The 25,212-nt window shown below is 33.1% G+C and overlaps 1 protein-coding gene across 13 annotated transcripts in view; it reads right to left on the bottom strand.

Annotated features, from left to right (window-relative positions):
• Positions 1-25,212, bottom strand: part of mical2b (microtubule associated monooxygenase, calponin and LIM domain containing 2b) — a 135,499-nt gene that overhangs the window by 7,004 nt on the left and 103,283 nt on the right. For 10 of the 13 annotated variants that reach the window (XR_012399945.1, XM_021470514.3, XM_073942246.1 and 7 more), the window contains 6 exon segments: positions 23,591-23,659; positions 22,071-22,180; positions 18,367-19,141; positions 14,172-14,239; positions 13,872-13,961; positions 11,330-11,423 (listed from right to left, as the gene is read on the bottom strand). Coding sequence is in view for 11 of the 13 variants with exons in the window: in XM_021470514.3 (XP_021326189.1) it covers positions 11,330-11,423; positions 13,872-13,961; positions 14,172-14,239; positions 18,367-19,141; positions 22,071-22,180; positions 23,591-23,659 (1,206 nt within the window). In the remaining 2 variants the exon portion in view is untranslated. 13 annotated transcript variants of the gene reach the window in all.

Below are 25,212 nucleotides of genomic sequence, written 5' to 3'. Positions count from 1 at the left end.
TACACAAAACAATTTTGTTACATTAATATTTAAATGTATATACAGTTGAAGTCAGAATCATTGGCCCCACTTTGAATTTTCTTTTTTTAAATATTTCCCAAATGATGTTCAACAGAGCAAAGAAATTTTCACAGTATTTTCTATAGTATTTTTTATTTTGGAGAAAGTCTTATTTGTTTTATTTGGGCTAGAATAAAAGCAGTTTTAATTAAAAAAAAAACATTTTGAGGTCAAAATTATTACCCCTTTAAGCTGTATATTTTCTTGATAGTCTACAGAACAAACCATCATTATACAATAATTTGCCTAATTACCCTAACCTGCCTAGTTACCCTAATTAACCTAGTTAGGCCTTTAAATGTCACTGTAAGCTGTATAGAAGTGTCTAGAAAAATATCTAGTCAAATATTATTTACTGTCATCATGGCAAAGATAAAATAAATCAGTTATTAGAAAGGAGTTATTAAAACTATTATGTTTAGAAATTTGTTGAATAAATCTCTCTGTTAAACAGAAATTGGGGAAAAAATAATCAGGGAGCAAATAATTCTGACTTCAACTGTATAATTTGTATTATATACATATATTTATATTATTATTTTATATTTAAATATAAATAAACATCTCCTTAAATATACGCATGTATTAATATATACATGATACATAGTACAAACATTTAAATGGTCAAAAACATTTTGGATGCGATTAACTTTTGCCCAGCACTAAATAATAATTATATCCTAGCATTTCCACATCCTTTTAAACAAAATATTTACATTTTTTATTGTAATATTTAGTAATTTGTGCATTGTGTTATTTTATTACATAATACTATTTAAATAAATAAAATAAATTTTACAATAAAATAAGCATCGAGTTAAATGCCAGAATAGACAACCCGATATTTGAAATATTAAAACAAACCAGACTCGAATAAAATAAAACAATATAGCTTATGCTTTGATTATACAATAATTTTAATTTAATTAAACACACAATTTAATAACTGTTATAAAATAACAAAAATAACAAAAAAAATAAAAAAATTTATTATATATATATATATATATATATATATATATATATATATATATATATATATATATATATATATTATAGGAATATAAATATTTTTAGTTGTGAATATTATTTTATTTTATTTTATTTTATTCATATGACAAAAAAAAACAAAAAACTATTTTGCCTTTACTGTAAAAAAAAAATCCGTTATTTTACTTTTATTTTTTTTTTGGCAGCTAGGTTGCCAAAAAAAAAAAGAGGGAAAATAACGACTGTTAAATTAAAGAAATGTACCAGAAATATAAAGTAAAGAACATTTTTGTAATTTAGTGTTCATTATTTACAGGTAAATTATTATATTTTAACAACCATTATTTTACTTTTTTTGGCAACCCAGCTGCCAGAAAAACAAATGCAAAATAATTTTTTTTTAGCCCTATGTCTTCTGTGATTATTGAAACTCCATCCATACTCATTAATTTTTCAAATATTTTAAATGTAAGATCCAAGTTTAATACTTTTGATTCATTAAAACCAATATAATAATCTTTGAGTAAAAGAAAACCAAATCCTCTGATAATTTAGCTAATAGTCTGTTTAATGTAGGAGTCTCCCACACTGACAGTATCAGAGCATTGTCTACAACATACTCCAACTCTCCATCCATTTGGAGGCCGCAAATGTCAGATAACAAAGAACCTATTCAAGAGAAAAAAGCACACCCCGAAGCCCCTCATCTTAATACAATTATCCACACAAAGACACGTAAACAAGGCCAACAATGGACTCTGTCAGGTCAAAGTGCAGCGTCACAAAAGACCGTCCTCTGTACAGTTATTAATAGAACTCAATGAAGTCTGCTGATAGAAGACGCACTGTATTCTTGCTGTCCACCTCACTAAACAGACGTTTTCTGTGTCGCCTGCATCCTTGACGAATCAAGGTCACGAATAAGACGTCGCACAACACACTTAAAGCAGTGCACTTCGATTCTAAAAGGAAGAGTTCACCTAAAAAAAGGTGATTTTTTTTTTCTTTTAGCAGAGATTTTTAGCTGAAACCGTTGTTCTTAGTGATTCATAAAATGCAATTCAATAGCAAGGCCTTGATGTTGAAGTCTTATGAAGAAAACAATCAGTCTAAACATTATTTAAAATAGGGATGCACAATATATTATCAAAAAGAATCGTTATCGCGATAATAGTAGAAGATTAGAAAATAATTTTAGCTGAAACCATTGCTCTTGATGATTTAACAGCTTTTATGAAGTTTTTATGAAGTCAAAATTAGCATCTTTACCATCTTAGCATCAACTTACCATCTTTAATCCACACCATCTTAATCCTCCCCAAAAGTATTTTTTTGCTATTGGCTAGAAAAGGCCCAAAGGTGAACCAAAGAAATTGACGACAACCAATCAGAGTCAGAAAATCTGCTGAGGTTTTCATTCAATCATATGTTTTAAAGACCAAGGGCTCTATTTTAATCTATGCGCAAAGCACATGGCGCAAAAGCATTCAGAGTCTCACGTTCCAATCCCTTTAGGAGTATTGCGTCCTAGTGCATTTGCTATTTACATTGAAAACTTTATAAGTGGAAAAACTGAATGCTTCACTAAAGTGAAAACAGTTAAACAGAACATCTGTGCGAGGATACAGAACAATCCTCCTCTAGTTGGACTCTTTAATTTTTTACTTTACTTCTTTACCTTCATGGAGTAAGGAAACACCACTGAAGACATCCAATAGCCTAAATATTTAATTTCGTATTTTGCTTGTTAAGGGCAAAAATCTGTTTCAAAACTATAAATTCAGTTCCAATTTCCAGCAAATGAATAAATGAACAATTATAATGAAGTGAGGTAAAGTTATATCCAAACACACTTGTTAATGCATACGTCTCTAAAATCCGACAGTTGGGCAAATTAAACTTGTTTTTATTAAAACAAATTTAAATATGCTTAAAAATGCTAATAAATACTACTACTAATATATTATACAAATGCAAATTGTCATGAATTAAAAAACTACAACAGAGCTGGATTTCAAACCGCCTGATATAAAGGTGGCACGGAAATGTTTTGAATATATATGTAGAAAATAATTATTTTTGTAACATTTTAATCCTTTAATACAGTAAATATACATATTTCAATTTACATAGGTAAAGATATTTGTGTATTGCTGTACATCCTGTGTGTATTAAGCTTTGTGTACGCGTTTTGGACCCACATGGGACATTACTAACGCACTCTTTAAATTACAAAAACTCTGCACTGGACTTTATACCAGCTTTTAGTCTGTCAATGGCACAGGCTATTTAAGTTGTCTCAAAATAGCAATGCGCCAACAATCCTACTTAACACACCTCATTTTCAGACCAGCACAACCATGGAGTCCACATGGATTTGCTATTTAAACAACTTGCCGCAAAACGTGAAAACGAAATCTGCGCCCTTTTGAAAATAGCAACAAATCACTTCATACACGCCTAGCACCTTATTACACTGGGTGTATGATGGAGCCCTAAATGGTCGCCACTTTTTTTTTTTTTTGTCTGGATTGGAATTAATTAGATCTAATAAATAAAATTTACTTATTTTAATATCATTAAATAAAACAAATGCTTTAAAGATCATAGCTAATAAAAATTGTGTTTTTCAAGGGAAACGTTATACCGTCACTCAACAACACCATCGTGCAGTCCTACTTTACAATATGATTTTCCAAAGGCACAGATCATCTTTTGATCATATCCATTTATTTTAGTCCTGATGGTTTGCATTTTGATTTTGAAAAGCCATGTTATTACATTTATTTGTATAATTTACGATAGATGTTAAAAGCTGCCATGGATGACTGGTGCAAAATTTGACTGAATGGATAAAAATCTTAATGTTTAGCTTATTTTATCTGCAGTTTGTATAGATCTAAATGTGAATTTGAAAATATCAACAAAAGACAGGGAGATTGCACGTGTTATGTCTGCACATCACAGCAAAGTTATCACCTCTTTCGAAGAAATATAATGTAGCTTTGATTTGCAAAGGTGTTTTTTATTCATTTCACAGGGCAGAGGTTGAAAGCATCTTTCTTTATGCGTGCAGTCTCTTACCAGAATATACTTTTTCTAGCTCAAATAGGTGAGGGCATACATGCACGTCTGCTGCAGAATATTTGAATATATATTTCAAATGGTTTTTATTCGAATGCCAGTTGTGGCATGTGATGTTTTGGAATGTCCAGGGGAATAGGAAAAATGGGTTTAAATGCAGGTCATAGGTCCAGATATTGGATATATGTATATGATTAGGGCTGTGCAATATGACCATATATATCACATGGACAAAATCAAAAAAAGTCTATCATTTCATATCATTTATGCTCTATCATTTATATCATGGTGACACAAAATACATTGACAGAAACATGAATATGAAAGTGAGGTAGTTGCAATCTTAAAGTACATTGATTACAAAAAACAGTCTTTTTTTATGTTGGACCTGTAATCGTTAGTTTTTGAGAAGTGTTTTATTAATATTTATTTTATATTTCTACATTTTTTATTAAACATTTGCCCTGAAGATATAAATAAAGAGAAAAATATGCTCACATGATTTGAATAATTCCATTTTTAAAAGTAAACACTTTAAATGTAAACAAAAATAGTCCTTTATCTATGTGGTCAATCTAAACTATTAACAGCTTGAATTTACAGAAAGGGTCCTATACCAAATATATACTGTATGTCACTATCAGGATGTGAGATGATTATTTTTGTTATATCGCCCAGCCCTATAGCTGATGTTAAAGCCCATTTAGATGTGGCTCAGTGTATTTATGGACAAAAAATCTGATAGGGTGTTGATTTTTTGTTTGTTAGTTTGTTTTTACATGAATGCAGCAAATTAGTATTAAGGCCAATTTATACTTCTGCAATGAGTCTACAGCCTAGTCTTCACACAGCCTTCACCATACCCTGATTTAACACTCTCAAAAAAATTAAACTACACCTCGCAACGACGCAGAGCCCAAGATCTGTTATTGGTCAGCTTGGTAGTAAGGATGAGAGTAAGTAGGGCAGAGAGCCATGGAAGTGGATTGAGGCCAGTGGCATGAGTGTTTTACAAGAGTTGAATCCCATAGCACAAACTTTTGTTTTGCATTGATGTGTATACAGTGCTCCCTCGTTTATCGTGGGAGTAACATTCTAAAAATAACCTGCGATAGGTGAAATCCGTGAAGTAGTCAGCTTTATTTTTTACAATTTTTATAGATGTTTTAAGGCTGTAAAACCCCTCACTACACACTTCATACACTTTTCTCAGACAGGCATTAACATTTTTACAATTTTCTCTCTTGTTTAAACACTTTCAAAGTTCAAACTTTCGTAGAAAAATGAGTCTAGTATTATAGAATCCAAAGACTAAAACTTGTTGTCAGGCGCAAACATTGATCGCTGTCAGCAAAAGGTTCATAAAGCTTTTTAGCTTTTGTACAGATAATGTTGACATTAAGTGTAATGGTCTTTTTCCTGCAATCACTGATCCAAAAAGCAAAAGCAGACTTCATCCTTAAAGGGGGTCGCACACCGGAAGCGCCATACACATGACAATTGGAAGTAAACATGGACAAATACATTCACATGTTATTTAAAATGAAACTATTTAGATGGCGCGGCAAAAACATGAACATTGTCCTTAGTCATAGATAGGCACCAACTTGCGTCGCCGGTGTGCGTACCCTGATAGAAATCTATGTTTGCATGGCACTGTGGCGCATCGTGGTATGGTGCATACAGTATGCAACCTGCTTTAAGATGATCTTGCTGCGGAAAGTTACAACTCTTTTTGCATCCTAGTTGAAATTCACACTGTTAGCAATAGAAGATTTATGTTATTTTGGCAAGCTCAACACATTCTGTAAGGTACTTGACTTTAAAAAAAAAAGTCAACTCTGAGCAGAAAAAGGGCGTTACGTCAGTCACGTCTTTTTCATTCTCCAATCAAATGAAAGCATAGGCAGGGTGTTTGTTGATGTGACAGCAATGTTTGTGTTGTCAAGACAACTTTGGAGACTTTTGGTCGCTGTTTCAAGTTATCCAGAGCTGTATGACTTTACAGATCTTAAATATCACACTATTATTAAATATTACAATTATAACAATATCAACAGCAACGCTCGTGCACATTACGCAGCTGGTTCAGTTGATGCCTAGTAACAAAGTGCACCTGCCTCTTTTTTTCTTGTCAACAACAAAAGCAGTGTGGTGCAACTCAAGTTTTTGGAAGGTAAAAGCTCGTTCAGTGTGATCGGCCTCATATGGTGTTGATTTTTTGTTTGTTAGTTTGTTTTTACATGTATGCAGCAAATAAGTATTAAGACCAATTTATACTTCTGCAATAATAGTGCACGGCATAGTCTTCGCACAACCTTGGAGCATGAACAAGATCACTGTGGTTAGACGCACGGTAAAAGTGTAATTATTAAATTACTTGAATGACTTATGTATTTTTATTATTGCACTCTATTTTGTATCAATTTATTACATTTTTTTTTACTATTAGTATTTTCTGTGTGTGCTTTTTTATTTATTGAGTTTTATTATTTATCTGTATTTACTGGATTTATGATAGAAACATCTAATTACTGTAACTGCCTCTGTTGGGGAGAGGAAAGGAATCACAAATAATACCCAGCCGATTCCGTCATTGCCTAGCGATATACTGTAAAAAGCGCACCACACTTCTTTTTCGCGTTTTCAGAATGCAAAAGCGCGTTCAATGTTATCGGCCTCATATAAGTGCCCGCCTCTTTTTTCCCTGAATGGATGTGAGCTACTAATTGCTTACTAAATTTCAGAAGTGTTATTTTAGCTATTTAAAATGTTATTTTTGAGAAGTAGCAACACAGAATGCAGAAGTATGATCCTAATGCTGTTGGACATAAAGGAGCAATCACTTGATGCTGAAGTATAAATCGGGCTTTAAATGAGTGTAAAAAATCATATTTGTGAATCCACAATGGCACACATTTAAGGCTGTTGTAAGAGCTGTTTGGCGAAGCTGTGAACTAAAGGTAATAACGCTGTAAATAATGTTTATTTTTTTGCACAGACTGATTATTTCAAATCTTAAGACCTCAGCTTATCATCAGGAGCCATGGCTATTAATTAGTGTTGCTTTGTGTTTTACTCCCAAAGGTTTTTATGAATCACCAAATGCCACAGTTTCAGCAAAAAATTAACAATTAAACCTAGAAAGAAAGATGTCACCTACATCTTCTAAATGTAAACAGCAATTTAGTTTTTTGGGGGTTGAACTATTCGTTTAACTTTACTACTACAGAAGGCTTCAGATAGGAGTAAAATTGTGTTGCTGCATTTGCAAGTCGTTTCATTTGGTTTGTTTATACAGAACAATGTGTTTTTATGATGTTGTTCGTCAAAAGAGGAATTTCTACTTGGAAACCGGGGAAGTGGATTTCTAGGAGATGTTAAAATTCAATTTACAGTCTTTATAATTAGAGCTTAGGGCTTTCAAAATATGATTATAAACTCATTATGCAGTATGTTAAAAGGCTGCTGCGATTTGGCTTTTTTTTCTCATCGGAACGACTTGTTGCCTGTAATAATCCCCACGTAGATCAACATTCAGCAAAATAATGAAACATCACATTTTCAGCTCATTTCGGAGGCACTTTTCCCTTTCTCTGCCTATTTACAGAAGCCATTACCTCTCCAGTCATTTCAACATCATTTCGACTCTAAATGGCCATTTAGTTCCAATGCAAATCACTATTATTTGAATCTCTAATTTTCCCCCTCTTAAAAAAAAAAAGTCCAACAATAAGGCAAGCAGCGTATTTTCGCAGGTCGTCTTTGTGCACATGCCATATGGATCCAGAGGTTAGTTTGATTTATTATTAATGTCACGACAGGGTTCAAAATCTTTTATTGACTATAACACTAGACTTACAATACATACAAGGCCAAAAATAAATAAAACAAAATAAATAACATAAAAATAATAATATAAAAACTAACCCTACTTAGGGGTTAGTGATGTGACATTGTATATTCATTCATTCATTTTCTTGTCGGCTTAGTCCCTTTATTAATCCCGGGTCGCCACAGCCGAATGAACCGCCAACTTATCCAGCATGTTTTTTACACAGCGGATGCCCTTCCAGCTGCAACCCATCTCTGGGAAACATCCACACACACACATCCACACCCATACATACACACACGCACACACACACACACACACACACACACACACACACACACACACACACACACACACACACACACACACACACACACACACACACACACACACAACGGACAATTTAGCCTACCCAATTCATCTGTGCCACATGTCTTTGGACTGTGGGGAAAACCGGAGCAAGAAATATGGGGGAAACCCACGCAAAAGCAAGGAGAACAAACAAACTCCACACAAGAACGCCAACTGAGCCGAGGTTCGAATCAGCGACCTTCTTGCTGTGAGGGGACAGCACTATCTACTGCGCCACTGCGTCCCCACATTGTATATTCATCATATCAATCATAACAGCTTTTTTTCCATTATATATTTGTCGTCTTCATAACAGTCAACATTGGGGTGTAAAAATACATGACAACGATAAGCTTCAATACACAGCAAACATTAGAAAATATTGACAATAAAATAAAAGGGTTCCTCTATTAAAATCAATCGGCTATTCAGAAATTACATCAAGTTATAAAATCTCTCTCATTCTGTTTTTAAAGTTTAAAGTTACTGTAGTTATCTAGCGAAGAGCAGCAAATGAATCTCTCATTTTGTTTTGTTTGATAACAGAGGTGTCACTTTGAGAATATGCAGATCTATGGGTCAATGAAAGCATTAGATTACTTTAGTGACCGTTTATGCTCATTTAAGAGGAAATTAGTTGTGTTTAAAATAAAACACACAGGGGGGACATGTTTATATATTATTGAGTGTATTTGTCTGTTTAAACACACACCCAAATCCTAAAGTGTCCACTTTCACTCCTCTTTAAATGGTGTGCACAGAAGCTGATTTGTGTGTTTACCAGTATAGAGCACGTTCGTCACTCAGCGCTAATATATAGATTCACTTATTTAGGGGTGGCATAGGCAGAGCTACCATCGACGCACAGCTTTAATGGAACGAAAGTGAATGCAGATGTTTTTATATTCATTTCAACATGCTTTCAAGCCAAAATAAAGCAAAAGCACAATTCTCTTGAACGGCACTTGTCACATACCACATATCACATTTGAGATCGGCTCAGTATTGGGGAAAATACTTAAACAAGATCATAGCAGGATAAAATATGGGAGAAACTTAGAAAATATGGGAGAGTTGACAAATATGGTTGTTCATTGTTGTAAATGTGCACCAACTCCGACAAGTTATGGAGAAAAAAAAAATGTTTTCATGATTTCATATAAAATACATAGCACTAAAATATGACTATAAGTGTCCAACAATGAAGAGAAATCGCTATTTTTATATTGTTAAGAGTTATTTTTTTCTTTATTTTTGCTATGTCACACTGCAGGACATTACTACAGTGCAGTATTAAAATCTGAAAAGATTAACAGGAAGTCCATACCGAGACACCCTATGAAGCCACTCCCTGTTGACTTCCTCTGCGACAGTAGTCAAACCAAAGCAATAGTATATATAATATTTATACATACATATACAGTTAAAGTCAGAATCATTAGCCCTCCTGAATTATTAGCCCCCCTGTATATTATATGTATATATGTAATATATGTTTGTATATTTTTCTACAATTTCTGTTTAATGGAAACAGATTTTCTACACATTTCTAAAATAAATGTTTTAATAACTAATTTCTAATAACTGATTCATTTTATCTTTGCCATGATGACAGTACATTATATTTTACCAGATATTATTCAAGATACTATTCAGTTTGTAGTGACATTTAAAGGCTTAACTACGTTAATTAGGCAAGTTATAGGGTAATAGGGCAAATCATTGTATAACAACGGTTTATTCTGTAGACAATCGGTTTTATGTATTTTTCTTTTATTTATTAAAACAATAATACAAAAGAAAATTTCTTTTATTTGAAGTAGTGAGTTTTTCTTTCTACAGGTTTCATTATGACCACACAGGTGCAGTGATTCAGGTGCCAACATGCGTGTTGGTGAAGTCCATTTAAACTGGACTGGAAGATCATTCGGAGAGTCTCCTCTCCCGGCTTGTTTGGTTTATTTGTGAAAACTTATGCTGTATTTGCTCGGCGATTCTGTCGAATTTAATGCTAAGTGCTGACTATTATTGAGATCAATGTACAGAGACACATGTAATGAAGAGAGTGCCTTTTTGTGTTATTAATTTTTCTCATGTTTTGTGGTTAATAGGGAGATATGAATGCCGTTTAATTTGTTGTGCAGGTGTATGTGCAGGTAAGAAGGTTTAAAACTTAGTTCTTAAGTGTTTTGTAAGTTATTTTGGCTTTATCTCCGCAAGATTTTTATGTCTGCTTTAAAGTAAAATGTCAAATAAATTTGACTTTACGTTATTTCTTTGGTCAATCGTCTATGTTGTTGTTTTCTTTTAAATAGGAGATGAAACTCCGGGCTCCTCATTAATTTTAAAGGTGTCCTATTTAATTTTATATATTGTTACGGGTCTAGCTTGCTTTGTGGAGCTGTGCAAAGTTAGAAAAGGTAGCAATCTGAAAAAAAAAAGACAAAAAAAACACTGCTTAAGGAGGCTTATAATATTGACAAAAAATAAATTATTAAAAACTACTTTTATTCAAGCCAAAATAAACCAAAATAAGACTTTCTCCAAAAGAAAAAATATTATAGCAAATACTGTGGAAAATTCCTTGCTATGTTAAATATAATTTGGGAAATATTTAAAAAAGAAAACATCATATATATAGTACATATAAAATGTCTTCTTTTTCAAATATTATACTTTTTCAAATATTATATATATATATATATATATATATATATATATATATATATATATATATATATATATATATATATATATATATATCCTCTAGTGTGTGAAATTGAGAAGCGTTCACATTGTTCATGGGCTGCCGGCATTGTGCACTTCATTCTCGGAGCTGTCAACAACTGAAATGAAACTCATAAGTGTCATAACACCCTCTTTAAATAATCATATCACCATCACAGAGCGAGTGGGTGGAGACGGGGCATGTAAGGACAGCAGGACTGATAATGAGTCACTTTGAATAAAATATTTCCAGATGTATTAATGTGTTAAAATGCATCGTACCGTTTTCTCCTCGGAGAACCTTCTCCAGAGCCACACCTTTCTCCTCCAGCGATCTCTGCTTCTCCTCCACCTCCTCCAACTGTCTCTGGATCACCTATCAACACCACATACCTCCTCAGTACACTAGAGACAATCATGGTCAAAAGTACTGATGTATTGTTTAGCTTTTTTTTTCTTTCTTTAAGAAATGTACAAAAATTTAACCTTTCATTGAAAATGTGGTGTGGGGGTTGAAATCTCACTATTAATGAAAATTTCTATCAGGTACTTGTCGGTCAAAATTATTGGCACCCTTTTAGTTAAAATGAGCAAAGAAGAAACTACATTTGTATTGTTTTTCCCTTTTATCTTCTTAAAATAATAATAAAAAAAATCAGTGAAATCAACTGAAAAATGGAGGGAAGAGGGTTTCATTAACTAAACATTCTTCTCCAATACACAGTAGCCTTATGAGTGAAATATCTAGAGTAGTAGAAATCATTTGAAGTAAGAATTATTAAACCTCCTGAATTATTAGCCCCTGTTTATTTCCCCCCACTTTCTGTTTAACAGAGAGAAGACAGTGAATAATATTTGATAAGACATTTTTCAAGACACATCTATACAGCTTACAGTGACATTTAAAGGCTTAACTAGGTTAAGTAGGTTTACTAGGCGGGTCAGGGTAATTAGGCAAATTATTGTATAACGATGGTTTGTTCTGAAGACACTCAAAAAAACAAAGGAGCTTAAAGGGGCTAATAATTTTGACCTTAAAATGTTTTTTAAAAAATGAATAACTTTTTTTTTCTAGCTGAAGTAAAGCAAATAAGACTTTCTCCAGAAGAAAAAATATTATCAGACATACTGTGAAAAATTCCTTGCTTTGTTAAACATCATTTGAGAATTATTTAAAAAAAGAAAAAAAAATCAAAGGGGGGCTAATAATTCTGACTTCAACTGTGCATTTTTATGTCATTTAGAGCTGTTATCTGGTCAAACGAAGATTGCAAAAAGTATTGAATTAAAGAGTCCCCATCATTTTGACTGGCATGATTTGGAGAAAAGCATTTATTTGATAGTGAGATTAATCCACCCCCCTCCCCTCAAGCTGAGCAAAACTCAAGTAACTGTTTAAAAACATTTTTTTTTCAACTTAATGAAATCCAGAATTTGAATTGATTTTCAATATTACAAAGCAATGGGTGATCGTATGTGTTTTAAAAAGATTTGGTGTTCCAAAGGAGTTACGTCAAATTTGTGATGAAAATTTAGAATTTATGGTTTGTTAGGCAGTTTTTAATTTTTGTGTGTAAAATTTTATTGTATAATGTTTTTGATAGTTGTATTAAAGGTGTGTTAAAAATTCAAATTCTTTTAGTCAGATTTAAACATCTCCAATAGATTGAAAATGAATAATTATTGGCCTGAATGTGGAAATGAGAATGCTTTATCAGTTTTCTTAGAACCACTTTCTGTTATGCATATGAGAACTACAGTACACACTTTGGGTTTACTCACTGTGATGGAATTCACTGTGAATAACAGAATTTGACGTTTGAATTTCATATTTATTCTACTGTAAAACCTGCAGTCATGGTTGAACTCAATCTGGTTTGCAGACAAATTGTAAACAAACAGAAATATTTGAAAAGAGTAAAGCAATGTGTGACCATTAATTAGAACGCATCACTTTAAGGATTCCATGGTGATGGGTCAGTTTTAACACGTGGCATACCACAGCCCTGGTGATTGAGGCATAAGTATTTATTAGCCTTTAAGAATGTTTCCTTTATTGTTTATTTTTTCTCTTTTCTAAAAATATTAACATCTTAATTATATCGTGAAATATGATATTCTGATTGTTCAATATGTGTTAGAGCATGTCTTATATCAATTAAACAGCTTAATGATCCTTTTATTTTATTTATGATGGCACTTCGGTATTAGCCTGTGCTGCAGTGCAGAGATTAGAGCTGCTGGATTTACCACATGATAATTCATCAACTTCTCCCAAAATACATAAAAGCAACTGTTTAACTGGGAGAAGAATACTAGTTACTAGTACTAGTTAACCTAGTCAGTGTGTATCTGACGTAAATAACATACATCGTAAGTAATTACTATTGCCGTCTCCATAGAAATCAGCATGTGTTTTACAAACTTAAATATTATGTTTAGATATTACCTACATATATTTGAATGTCTGAAACTTAAAAAAATCAGTTTTTTTTTTTTAAACTGCTAAAGTATGATTTCTGACAAGTGCTATGCGTGCCTTTCTCTGGCTCAGTTCAAGCTACTGTGGGAAATTTTTTTTGATGCTTCAAAAAAATATTTTTCTTCAATACATAGGGTGCTTATAATTTTGACCATAGCTTTTTTAAGCGTTTCATATATAAATGTGTAAAGTAGAAATAAATGATAAATCAAAACTGTGAGGAAACCTTTCTCAGAAAATGGCTAAATAAAAAAAAAAGAAAGTTAAAAAAAAGTTTAAAAAGTAGTTCATAACTGAGTGTAAACACTAAACATGAAACATTAAGTGGCTTAAATATCAGACCTGAGCTCTGTGAAGTCTCTTCAGCTCATCGCTCTTGGTTTGTCGGATGGCTATTTTTTCTTTTTTCTTCTGCAATGCGCCACTGTGGGTCTGCATGGCAAATCATAAACAAAACAAATGACAAGTTTAAACTGGGGCTCTGAGTTTATGTTTTGAGATTATTGTTGTTTTTTTATTTATGAGAGAGAGAGACAGAGAGAGAGAGAGAGAGAGAGAGAGAGAGAGAGAGAGAGAGAGAGAGAGAGAATGAGAGAGAGAGAGGGAGAGAGAGAGGGAGAGGTGCTAATACGGGATGTTTACCAGTTTTGGTTCCTGTTCATCCTCACTGGAAGAGTTTGACTTCTGTTGCTGTTGTTGCTGAGCAGACGCTGTGAATACAAATTCACAAAAATAAAGTTTATTATTAAAGTATTTTAAAAGTAAAACAAAGTTCAACACAATTATATAATTATAAAATAGTTGTAGTAGTAATAATAATGTTATTATAGGGCTGCACGATATTGGAAAAATCTGACATTGTGATATTATGTTTTGTGGTGATAAACATGAATATAATTTCACCAGATGATTTGAATAACTCTTTTAGGAAAGATTCATCTGGAATGATCAACACTGCATCTGCATAAAATATAATAAATTACAAGCATATATAAACATGACATATCAAAAATAAAAGTGAAATAGACGGTGCTTTAGGGTTTTCTGGGGAGTCTAACACTATTCAAGTACAGGAGTTGAAGAATCAAACGTGAAATAATGTCATTGTATTAATATATTTTTAAAATAATGTTTAATAATATATTTATCATTTATAAATAACCTAATCCTGTGATTTGACTATTGCAGATACACACATTGCGATATCAATGCTGAAACAATATATTGTTCAGCCCTAATTATTTTAATTGGTAATTATTTTAGATCTAGATACAATAACAAAAATGTACCATCAATTGATCAAATCGACCCAATATCAACTCATAATGATAAATAACAACAACGTATGTTTTATGTCAAAACATATTTAAATATTTTGGGATTAATCAAACAACACTGAAATAAATAATTACAATATTATTATCATAAGGTCATTATTATTATTATTATTATTATTATTGTTGTTGTGTAATCATGATGTTTAGTTATTTTAATCATCATCATGTCAACAAATGTTTACTATTGTTTTAGACAATTAAAAAAATAAATACAACAAACAATATAAAAAATATAATGTGGTGCGAAAGACACATTTGCCACATTTTTTTCTATTGGCATATGACAATTACAGTAACGGTAAAGGATGTTGATTGATAAGTACTGTTGTACAGCTGGCAGCTAGCTCTCTGCAACTCTCACAAGGTCGCCCGGTCAGTACCTGGATGGGAAAACTAGGTTGCTGCCGGAAACGGTGTTAGTGAGGCCAACAGGGGGTGCTTAATCTGCGGTCTGTGTGGGACCTAACGCCCTTGTATAGTGGTGGGGAGTCTATACTGCTCAGTGAGAGCTGTCTTTTGGATGAGACGTTAAACTGAGGTCCTGACGCTCTGTGGTCATTAAAAATACTAGGATGTCCTTCAAAAAAAAGTAGGGGTTTAACTCCTGCATCCAGGCCAAATTTACCCACTGGCCTCTGTCCATCATGACCTCCAAACCATCCCCATATTATAATTGGCTTTATCACTCTGTCTCCTCTCCACCAATCAGCTGGTGTGTAGTCAGGTGTAATATGGCTGCCATCATGTCATTCAGGTGGATGCTGCACACTGGTGGTGGATGAGGAGATTCCTCCCCCAAAAAATGTGTAAAGTGCTTTGAGTGTCCAGAAAAGTGCATTATAAATGTAAAGAATTATTATTATTATTATTATTAAAATGACTTGTCTACACAAACCAGAACTGTGCATCAGAGCTGATTCATTGTTTTAAAATGAGATTTATTTATCCGTATCACCGTGTCATCAAAACATTGTGCCAGTACCGTGGTGTAAATATGACTCTTTCTTCAAAGCTGGCCTTTAGAGATGTTTTGATACATCACAATATTACAGCGCAGCGCACCTGCATATTGCATGGAGGGAATATAATGAAAGCCAGTGGGAGATGATCATATAAGAGATAACGGTGCTGCATTTAATAACAGTCAACACAAGCAGCGTGGTTGGTTTGTACACCTGCCGGTAATCGCTTTAATCACTTAAAACCGAACAGCACGTGTGTGGTGATGGTCACAGTCTAGGGTCACTTCAGGATGTGGCCACGTGTAAGTGCACGCTGTGATTTATTTGAATGATCAATTTACTTTTTTGTGGGACAAACGCATAACTAGGCTTAGTGTTGTGCCCTGGTGGAGGAATAAGAATACGGGACATCTTATCAGAGCTTTTCTTCTTTTGTTTTTTTTTTTACTTGAGCTGCTTTAATCAGTGGTTAGTAGGGGTGGAACAATACGCATATTCTTATTGAACTGTCCAGTATAAGGGTTTTGGTTCAGTAAGCATTATAAACTGAACAATTTGTTGTAATAAAGAGGCTGAAGTCTATAAAATATAATGTTCTCAGTGCCAAGGCAGCCTAAACAGCCATCATTGTTCAATGTAAAGAAAAGATTATGCAATATGCACTGTTTATCTTAGTTTTAATAAAAAAGAAAGTTTGGTAAAAATCAAAGATATTTACTTTGTTTTGCTTTAATGGAAAAGCACACCGTGACACCACTGACCCATGAACAGTAACACCTCTAGTGCACAGATGACATGTAATATTGGTTTAAAATGTACAATTTTTCAAAATCTTGCTGGGTTGCATTAACCCAAATTGTAACATTTGATAATTTATGTGTAATATATATATATAAAATATACCAAGACAACAGTTGAAAAAGTGAAATAAACATTTATTTAAAGAGATTTATTTAATTTATTTAATCTTAAAGAGATTTGAGTTCACTCAAAAATGAAAATTCTGTCATCAATGGGATATATGCACACAGACATTTAATTTCAGTCAGCCAGCCCCAGGGCTTCTGGTTAATTGCCATGCCATACATATATATATGTATGGCATATATATATGTATACATATACATATATATATATATATATATATATATATATATATATATATATATATATATATATATATATATATATATATATATATATATATATATATATATATATATATATATATCAATGTTGTAATGTAATTCAAATATAATTGTTACACCTCTATATATATATATATATATATATATATATATATACATATATATATATATATATATATATATATATATATATATATATATATATATATATATATATATATATATATATATATATATATTTATCCATTTGGAAATAATTAATAATTTTAGATTGATTGGGATGATTCTAAAAGTGAGTAAATCATGCATAAAGTATAAAAAACAATCTATGAGCATAGATCAACACAATAGAGAAAAAGATACAAATTAAATTAACAGTGTTTTATGGTTTTCTGAGGAGTCTAACAGTATTTAGGTACAGTATTGAACAATCACATATAAAATAATACTGCATAGTTTTTGTTGAATAAATAATTCTATTAAATAATCTTTATTAAAGTCACGCCTGAATGCTTTTAAAATCCTCAAAAACGTAAGCAAATAATAAACTATAGTGCAGGCTCAACATTGCATATGCTGCGATTTAACTATTGTATTTAACTACTGTGAATGATCACATAGCAATATCGATGCTAAAACTAAATACTGTGAAGCCCTACTATGGATGTTAATGTTTAAAGGCTTCCAACATGATTTAAATTGTCATCTTTTGTTTACAACAGAAAAAATTAAGCTCATAAAGATTTGGAACCACTTAATGCTGAACAAACTGTGTCAAATGCTACTTTGAGGGAACTATTGCTTTCATTTTAGCAAAAATATGTTAATAAGGATTTTATATTCAACATTTTTTTTATTAGAATAGTTTTAGGGTCAGTGCTTTTTGTTAAATAAGTTATGTTTTAGTTGTATTTAATTGTAGCCATTAACAATTGTAATGCTTAAATTCAATAATATATATCTTCTGTATTTTGTAAAATAATATTATTTAAAACTTCATTTGCATAAGAGATGTTCACGTGCATAGTTTTTTTGAAATTTGTTCCTCGCCACAGTCACCACTGGCTTGCTTGGTTTGAGACTTGTTTTAGCTGCGCATTGATGGATTTGCTCTTAAGTTTTTGGACTTTCAGCAGTAAAAATTAAACCACACTGAATTAAACTAAACTCTGAAAACTGGACTGACATTTTTAATTTACTAGAACTTCAGCTGCTTTGACACCATCTGCATTATAAAAGGGCTATAGAAATAAAGATGGATTGAATTTGGACTTCTTAAAAAAAAAAAAGACAAACCGAATTCCATCTGACATGTAAATGATAAAGACCTCCTACCTGCTTTTATATTTTTACATGTCTTAATATTACAAAGTCTTTGTGTTGCCCTCACCTTTGTTTCTAAACCTGGAGAGGATGCTCAAGATGTCCTTTTGCCCTTCTCCTCGACTCTGCTCTGCTCCCTCAACTCTCTTGATTCTCAGAGAGGAGAAAAAATTGAGTTTCCTGGGTGGCAGTGAGGCCATATCATCTTTTGTGCCTCTGCTTGTCTTGGATCCAAGAGCCACCTGCTCCAGTAAAGAGGCGATCTCACTTTCAGTCCTTGGTCTGGCCTCACCTTCATCAACCAATGAACCGCAACGCTCCTCATCCTGAAACACAGCACCGACATTGAAGGAGCCTTCCGACAATGGCCTGGCTTTCATTGGCCGGTTTCTCCTGAGCACCACAGGGTTGCTTCCTTTGGAGAAGGACTTGCGTAGATTGTTGGCCCATTGTTGAAAGCCAAAAAGTGGAGGAGCGGGTTCAGGTTGAGGATGGGTTGGTTCTGGATGATCATGTTGGAGACTTATTGAGGGCTTCACGTGTTGTTGTTGTTGTTCTTCTGCTCCAGACTTTCCAGGATTGGTCAAATCCCAATTGAGCAGCTTCTCCTTCTCGGATAAGGACAGAGTGAGCTTCTTCTTAGGGCTAAAGGAGATGGGGTCTGAGGAAATGGATGTGACGATGGGCTCTGGAGAGGAAGAGCTGGGTTTGGGATATTCTGGAAGGACGTGAGTGCGATACAGAGGAATTTTGGGGATCTCGTCTAGGGGTGTCGAGCTGTTGTCCTTTGTCGGGAGGCAGTTAGAGTCTGTCGATGGATTTGATGGCTTTTTTGAAGAGAGCTGTGTGAAAAAAAAAAAATTATTTTCCAATTTAAATGTTTGTTCATTACTTGTATATTAAACTGTTTGTACTTTGTGAGTATATGTTTCTGTTTGCTTAAGCTATAGACTGGTTGGTGGTTCAGTGTTTGTTGGTTGTTCAGTAGTCTGTTTATTTTGATGTGTCATACTTCAGATTCATGTATTTCTTAGGAACTCCCTCGAAAAAATGAGATGGTACATCTCAAAGGGCTATACCATTAAGGGTGCTTTCACACTTGGTCCCTACTGTATGCCTAATCTGAACCTAAGTTCGATAGTCCTGCCTTTGGCAGGTTTGTATTTACACGGTCTATCTGCCTCAAAAAAAACTATAAAAAAATGTTCAGAACATCACGCGATGTCTGCAGAAGTCGTTTTTGGTGGGCTGTTTGCACTGCGTCAGTCCCGCTTGTCGCCAAGGAAGGTGATACACAGACATACACACATGAATGAACGTAATGAAACTAAAATTTGTTGTACAGTTGGCTGTTCACTTCTGTTATTTGGAACGATTGCATTCATATCAGAACGAACCGTACCAGAGTTCGCACGAACCATACTCCAGACCACCTCCTTCAGGCAGATTCTGGTACAGTTTACGGGTGCGCACTCCAGTTCAGAAGACAGTGTTCACACTAGCAAAATGTACCGTACTCTGACGTCAAACGAACACTGGTGCGGACCAAAAGTGAAAGCAAGTTAATATTCAAATTCAATGTAGCAACTAAGGGATTATTAACTGGAACTACTTGTGCATTAAGCCAGTGGTTCCCAACCTGGGGTCCGCGCCCCCCTAAGGGGGGCGCCAGAGTTCACAAGGGGGGCGCGGGAGAGGATAAGTGTTGAGGTAGAAAAAGGCATAAAAATGCTCCACTACTTTAAAGGGCTGTACAATTAATCGAAAATCCGGTTTCGATTTCAAACGATTATTAAAAAAAGCATTAATCGAGATATAGTTTATTGCATCATAAACCGCCCCCTTTCCAGTTGTTCACGTTTGTTGCTTCTAAAAGCGCGAAAGACCGCATGCTTATTTGTGTGTACAGCAAGCACACGCAGTCAGAAGCATGCGGCCGGTCAGCATTCGGTCTCATTCGCACACTGAGACGAGCAGCGGAGCGCAGACATCTAAAGTCATCTTAACGTGAGCGCATTAATGGTCAAATAGGTGTCAAAACGCGGTGTTTAGTGATTATTTATATTAACCCTCATTTGTGTAATAAACAAACGAGTTGAGGATCAAAAGACGTGAAAGAGAAACCATTAAAGAGACAGCGAGAAATATTCCTGCTACCGCCTGTTTTTATCATTAATCAAACAATGACAAAATCTTTCACTAGTCTTGACTGAAGGACTGCTGTAGGTAAAGTGTTTTTCTTACAGTGAAGATGCTTAAATCACAGTTTGTTTAATATTTTTATTCTATTGTATTTATTTCTCTTTCCTTTGCAAGGTGGAAATAACTGTATGTATACACTTGAAGTCAGAATTATTAGCCCTCCTGAATATCAGCAACCATTTTCCAGCCCAATTTCTGTTTAATGGAAAGAAGATTTTTTTTACTTATTTCTGAACATATTAGTTTTGATATTTTGTTTCTAATTAATTATTTCTTTTATCATTGCTATGACGACAGTACATAATAATTTACTAGATATTTTTCAAAATACAAGCATTCAGATTAAAGTGCAGTTCAAAGGCTTAATTAGGGTAATAAGGCAAGTCATTGTATGACAATCAAAAATATATATTGCATAAGGGGGCTAATAATATTGAAGTTAAATTGGTTTCAAAATATTTAAACCTGTTTTTATTCTAGCTAAAATAAAACAAATAAGCCTAGAAGAAAAATATTATAGGAAATACTGTTAAATTCCTTGCTCTGTTAAACATAATTTTGGAAAATATTTCTAAAAAAAAAATTTCTCAGGAGCGCTAATAATTTTGACTTTAACTGATAATCGTTTTGAATAATCGTGATTACAATTATGACCAAAATAATCGTTATTATGATTTTCCCAAAATCAAGCAGCCCTACTATTATATATGTATTTTCAAGTACTAAAAAAATCAAAACATGCTTAAAATTCCAACATAATAGTAAAAATAAATAAAATAAATAACTTTAAATAATTATTTAAATTTTGCTCACGCAATGTGCTTGTCCAACGCGTCGTAAAGGCAAAATCAAAACAAAAATGGCAGAGAAACGTAAATGCAGTGGTTCTTCAGAGGCGAAGAAAAAGATTAGACAAAGATTAGTTTTATTGAAGGCCAAGACAAGTTAAAAGTGATTAATTTATATTTTCTATACATATTATACATTAATATTACACAAACACACACACACATACAGTGTATATATATATATATATATATATATATATATATATATATATATATATATATATATATATATATATATAGACAGTACATATGTGTGTGCGTGCGTGTGTATTTATATGGTGGGGGGGCTCCAATGTTTGTATATGTTCATGGGGGGGGGCCCCAAAGACAAAGGTTGGGAACCACTGCATTAAGCGATTTTTTTGAACACCCTCCAGCCAATCAGAATCAAGAATTTCAACAGACCATGGAATACAGTTATATATAGAGAATATCTATATAGCAGTTGAATGCAGTCGCTGAACTTTTGGTCCTTAGACTATAGGTGTCAATGTCCACAAACTCCTGTAATCAATTGTTGTTTAAATTAAAGATGAATTAACTGATTAAAGTCAATAATGTAAGACGCCTACTGCAGTGGTTTGCAAATGACACTCAAAACACAAGCTTTCTCACCCAAATTCTTTTTTTGTAATTAAAAAGCTAGTAAGATTGTAAATAAAATCAATGACTGATACTTAAATAGAGACTTAAAGACAAAAGTGAATGTAAATGTGTTTACAGATTCGTGGATCTCCTCAAAGTCAGAGTTTCCATCTTCTTCTGCAAGAACTTCAGTTTTATCTTCTGGTTTTCCACGATGAAACTTCTTCATCAAAACGAGGGGCAGAGCTGAGGAAAATGATGTAATAAAGAGCTTTGATAAGTGAACACAGATCTGATGAATACTGAATTAAAAAAAAAAAAAGAGACAAAATTGATTGAGCATGTTAAGTCTAAAATAGATTTTTTTAAATGTCTGTACACTGTGAATTTATAATATAATTTTAACTTAATGTTTTATATTGGTAAATCACAAAATAATAACAATAAATAAATAAATAACAAATAACAATACATTAATTAAAAACTTAGATACATAACATAAGTATAATAAAAAATAAGAAACTTTTGGTGTTAAATATAATAAGTATAAAGCATTTAAAAACTTATATATACATTATGTATATATATATATATATATATATATATATATATATATATATATATATATATATATATATAGTAAATATTGTTAAATTACACAATATTAATAATAAGGAAACTACAAAAAAGACAAAAAAAAATAGTAACATACCATAACATACAATAACATACGTCTGATAATTCAGCATTTTTTTCTGGTAAATTAGACTATAATTCACCCATACTTGTCCAGTTATACTTGCAAAAATGTTCCACATGGTAAATCAAATAATTAAATAAACAAGCATATGTACTGTTGGCTTCATACTAGAGGTTGCTGAAAAGACTGAAATATTTGCCCCTACCGATATAAAGTTTCATTGTATGGTTTCAATCAATAGCTGTAAAAAGGACCACCGGTGCCCTCTAGTGAAAAGAGTGAGTACAACCAGCATCAACTAAAGCCATGTACACACCAGTACAAACCAACACACACACACACACACACACACACACACACACACACACACACACACACACACACACACACACACACACACACACACACACACACACACACACACACACACACACACACACACACACACACACACACACACACACACACACACACACACACACACACACACACACACACACACACACACACACACACACACACACACACACACACACACACACACACACACTCACGTCACGTCCATCTCACTTTTATAAAGCGTATAGTCACAACTACAGACTACTAAACGACTACAGCGCAGCCTTGAGAAAGAGAAGTGACAGCAATGTACTTCACCATTAAACACAAAAAACCCGAGCTCTAATAATAAAGCACACGCGCTCGGGCGCCATCGTTAACCTTTATTCACAGAAAACGTAAAGGACTTTATTTTAATCCACAAAACATGGCTCTACAATAAACGAGACTGAACCACAAGACTGTTCAGTCGAGACTCATAATCGAGCTCTTTATCAACCTTGAAGATACAAATAACGCAGCTCATTCATGTTAAAGAGACGTGTAGAATTATGAAAACGTGACTTAAATCACACGTCTTATGTCTGGCTTTAAATGTGATGTTGTTTTTGACTTACTGGATCGAATTTTCTTCTTCCAAAGGATGTTTTTGTTGGTAATTTCTCCTTTGGCGGTGGAGCGTTTCACTGACGGAAAGAGGAAAGCAGAATGAGCATTTCGGGCTCGTTTAAAACGAGAATGATATTAGCGCTCTTTAAAGCAGGGCGGATTCTGATTGGCTGCCTGTCAGTGTTTTTATTGCGTTATAGTTAGCCTAACCTATAGTGTGGTGTCAGACTTTTAATAGCTTTTCATTCATGATGATATCCTATATCTTCTTCAATATATATGGTGTATGATTTTGAAAAAAAAATGCTTGATTAAAATTACGAAAAATCCAACTTTCAGAGAGGGTGTCAAAACTTTCAAACATTAATTCATACCAAGTAGCCTATTTAATCTTACATTCACTCATCTAGCCATCGCTAACAAAACTTCACAACTAGCTAACAACATGCTAATAACATGACAATTACCAATCAGCAAGTTCAGTCCTTGCTTAAATGCTAAAACATGCTAGTTATTAGCAAAATGCTACATGCAACATGCTAAAATCATAGCAACATATGGTCATCTATTCAATTCAAGTTTATTTGCATAGCGCCTTTTTATATGCAATGTTATACAAGCTAAAAGTAATCCTGTTAATTTAAACATCTTGCAACTGGTTAGAAACATACTAACAATGGTGTGGTATTAAACCAACATGTTAAAGCATGCTGACCATGTGATAAAGCAACAGAAAAACAATGTAAAACATAGTTATTTAGGCTAACAAAACGTTCATGAAATATGTAAATATGTTATAAAATAACATTTCGGGCTCGTTTAAAACATGCTAATAATAGCGCTCTTAAAAGCAGGGAGGATTCTAGGATTTTATTGCGTTATAGTCAGAGTTTTAATACCTTTTCATTCATGATTTATCTTTTTGAAATTTTAGGATGGATGATTTTTGAAAAAAATGCTTGAATAAAGTTACCAAATATCCAATACTTTCAGAGGGTGTCAAAACTTTCAAACATTAAATCATACCAAGTAGCCTATTTAACCTTAAATTCAATCATCTAGCCATCGCTAACAAAACTTCACAACTAGCTAACAACATGATAATAACATGATGATCCACATTTACCAATCAGCATGTTTAATCCTTGGTAAAATAGTAAAACATGTTAGTTATTAACAAAATGTTACATGTAACATGCTAAAATCAAAGCAACATATGGTAATCTTTTCAATTCAAGTTGATTTGAAAAGGCCTTTTTTCCATGCAATGTTATACAAGCTAAAAGTAAAAGATATATGCTAGCAAGTAGCAACAAGCTAAATAATCCTGTTAATTTTAACATCTTGCAACTTGACATGACAATTCATGCAAACAAGATAGTTATGCTATAAAATCAACATGCTAAAACAGGTTGGCCATGTGATAAAGCAATACAGAAACTATGTAAAACATGGTTATTCAGTCTAACAAAATGCTCCTGAAATATGTTAAAAAATACTATGGATATCAATGGTTACCGGTTTTCAACATTTCATCAAAATATCTTATTCTGTGCTCAACAAAAGAAACAAACTCAAAGGTTTGGAACAGGTGAGTAAATGAGGACAGTGAGTTGGGTGAACTGCCCCT

The sequence above is a fragment of the Danio rerio genome, chromosome 25 (assembly GCF_049306965.1).
Source record: "Danio rerio strain Tuebingen ecotype United States chromosome 25, GRCz12tu, whole genome shotgun sequence".
NCBI classification, from domain to species: domain Eukaryota; kingdom Metazoa; phylum Chordata; class Actinopteri; order Cypriniformes; family Danionidae; genus Danio; species Danio rerio.
The sequence above is the reverse complement of the archived record's forward strand: the minus strand, read 5'-3'. Positions and strand labels throughout refer to the sequence as shown.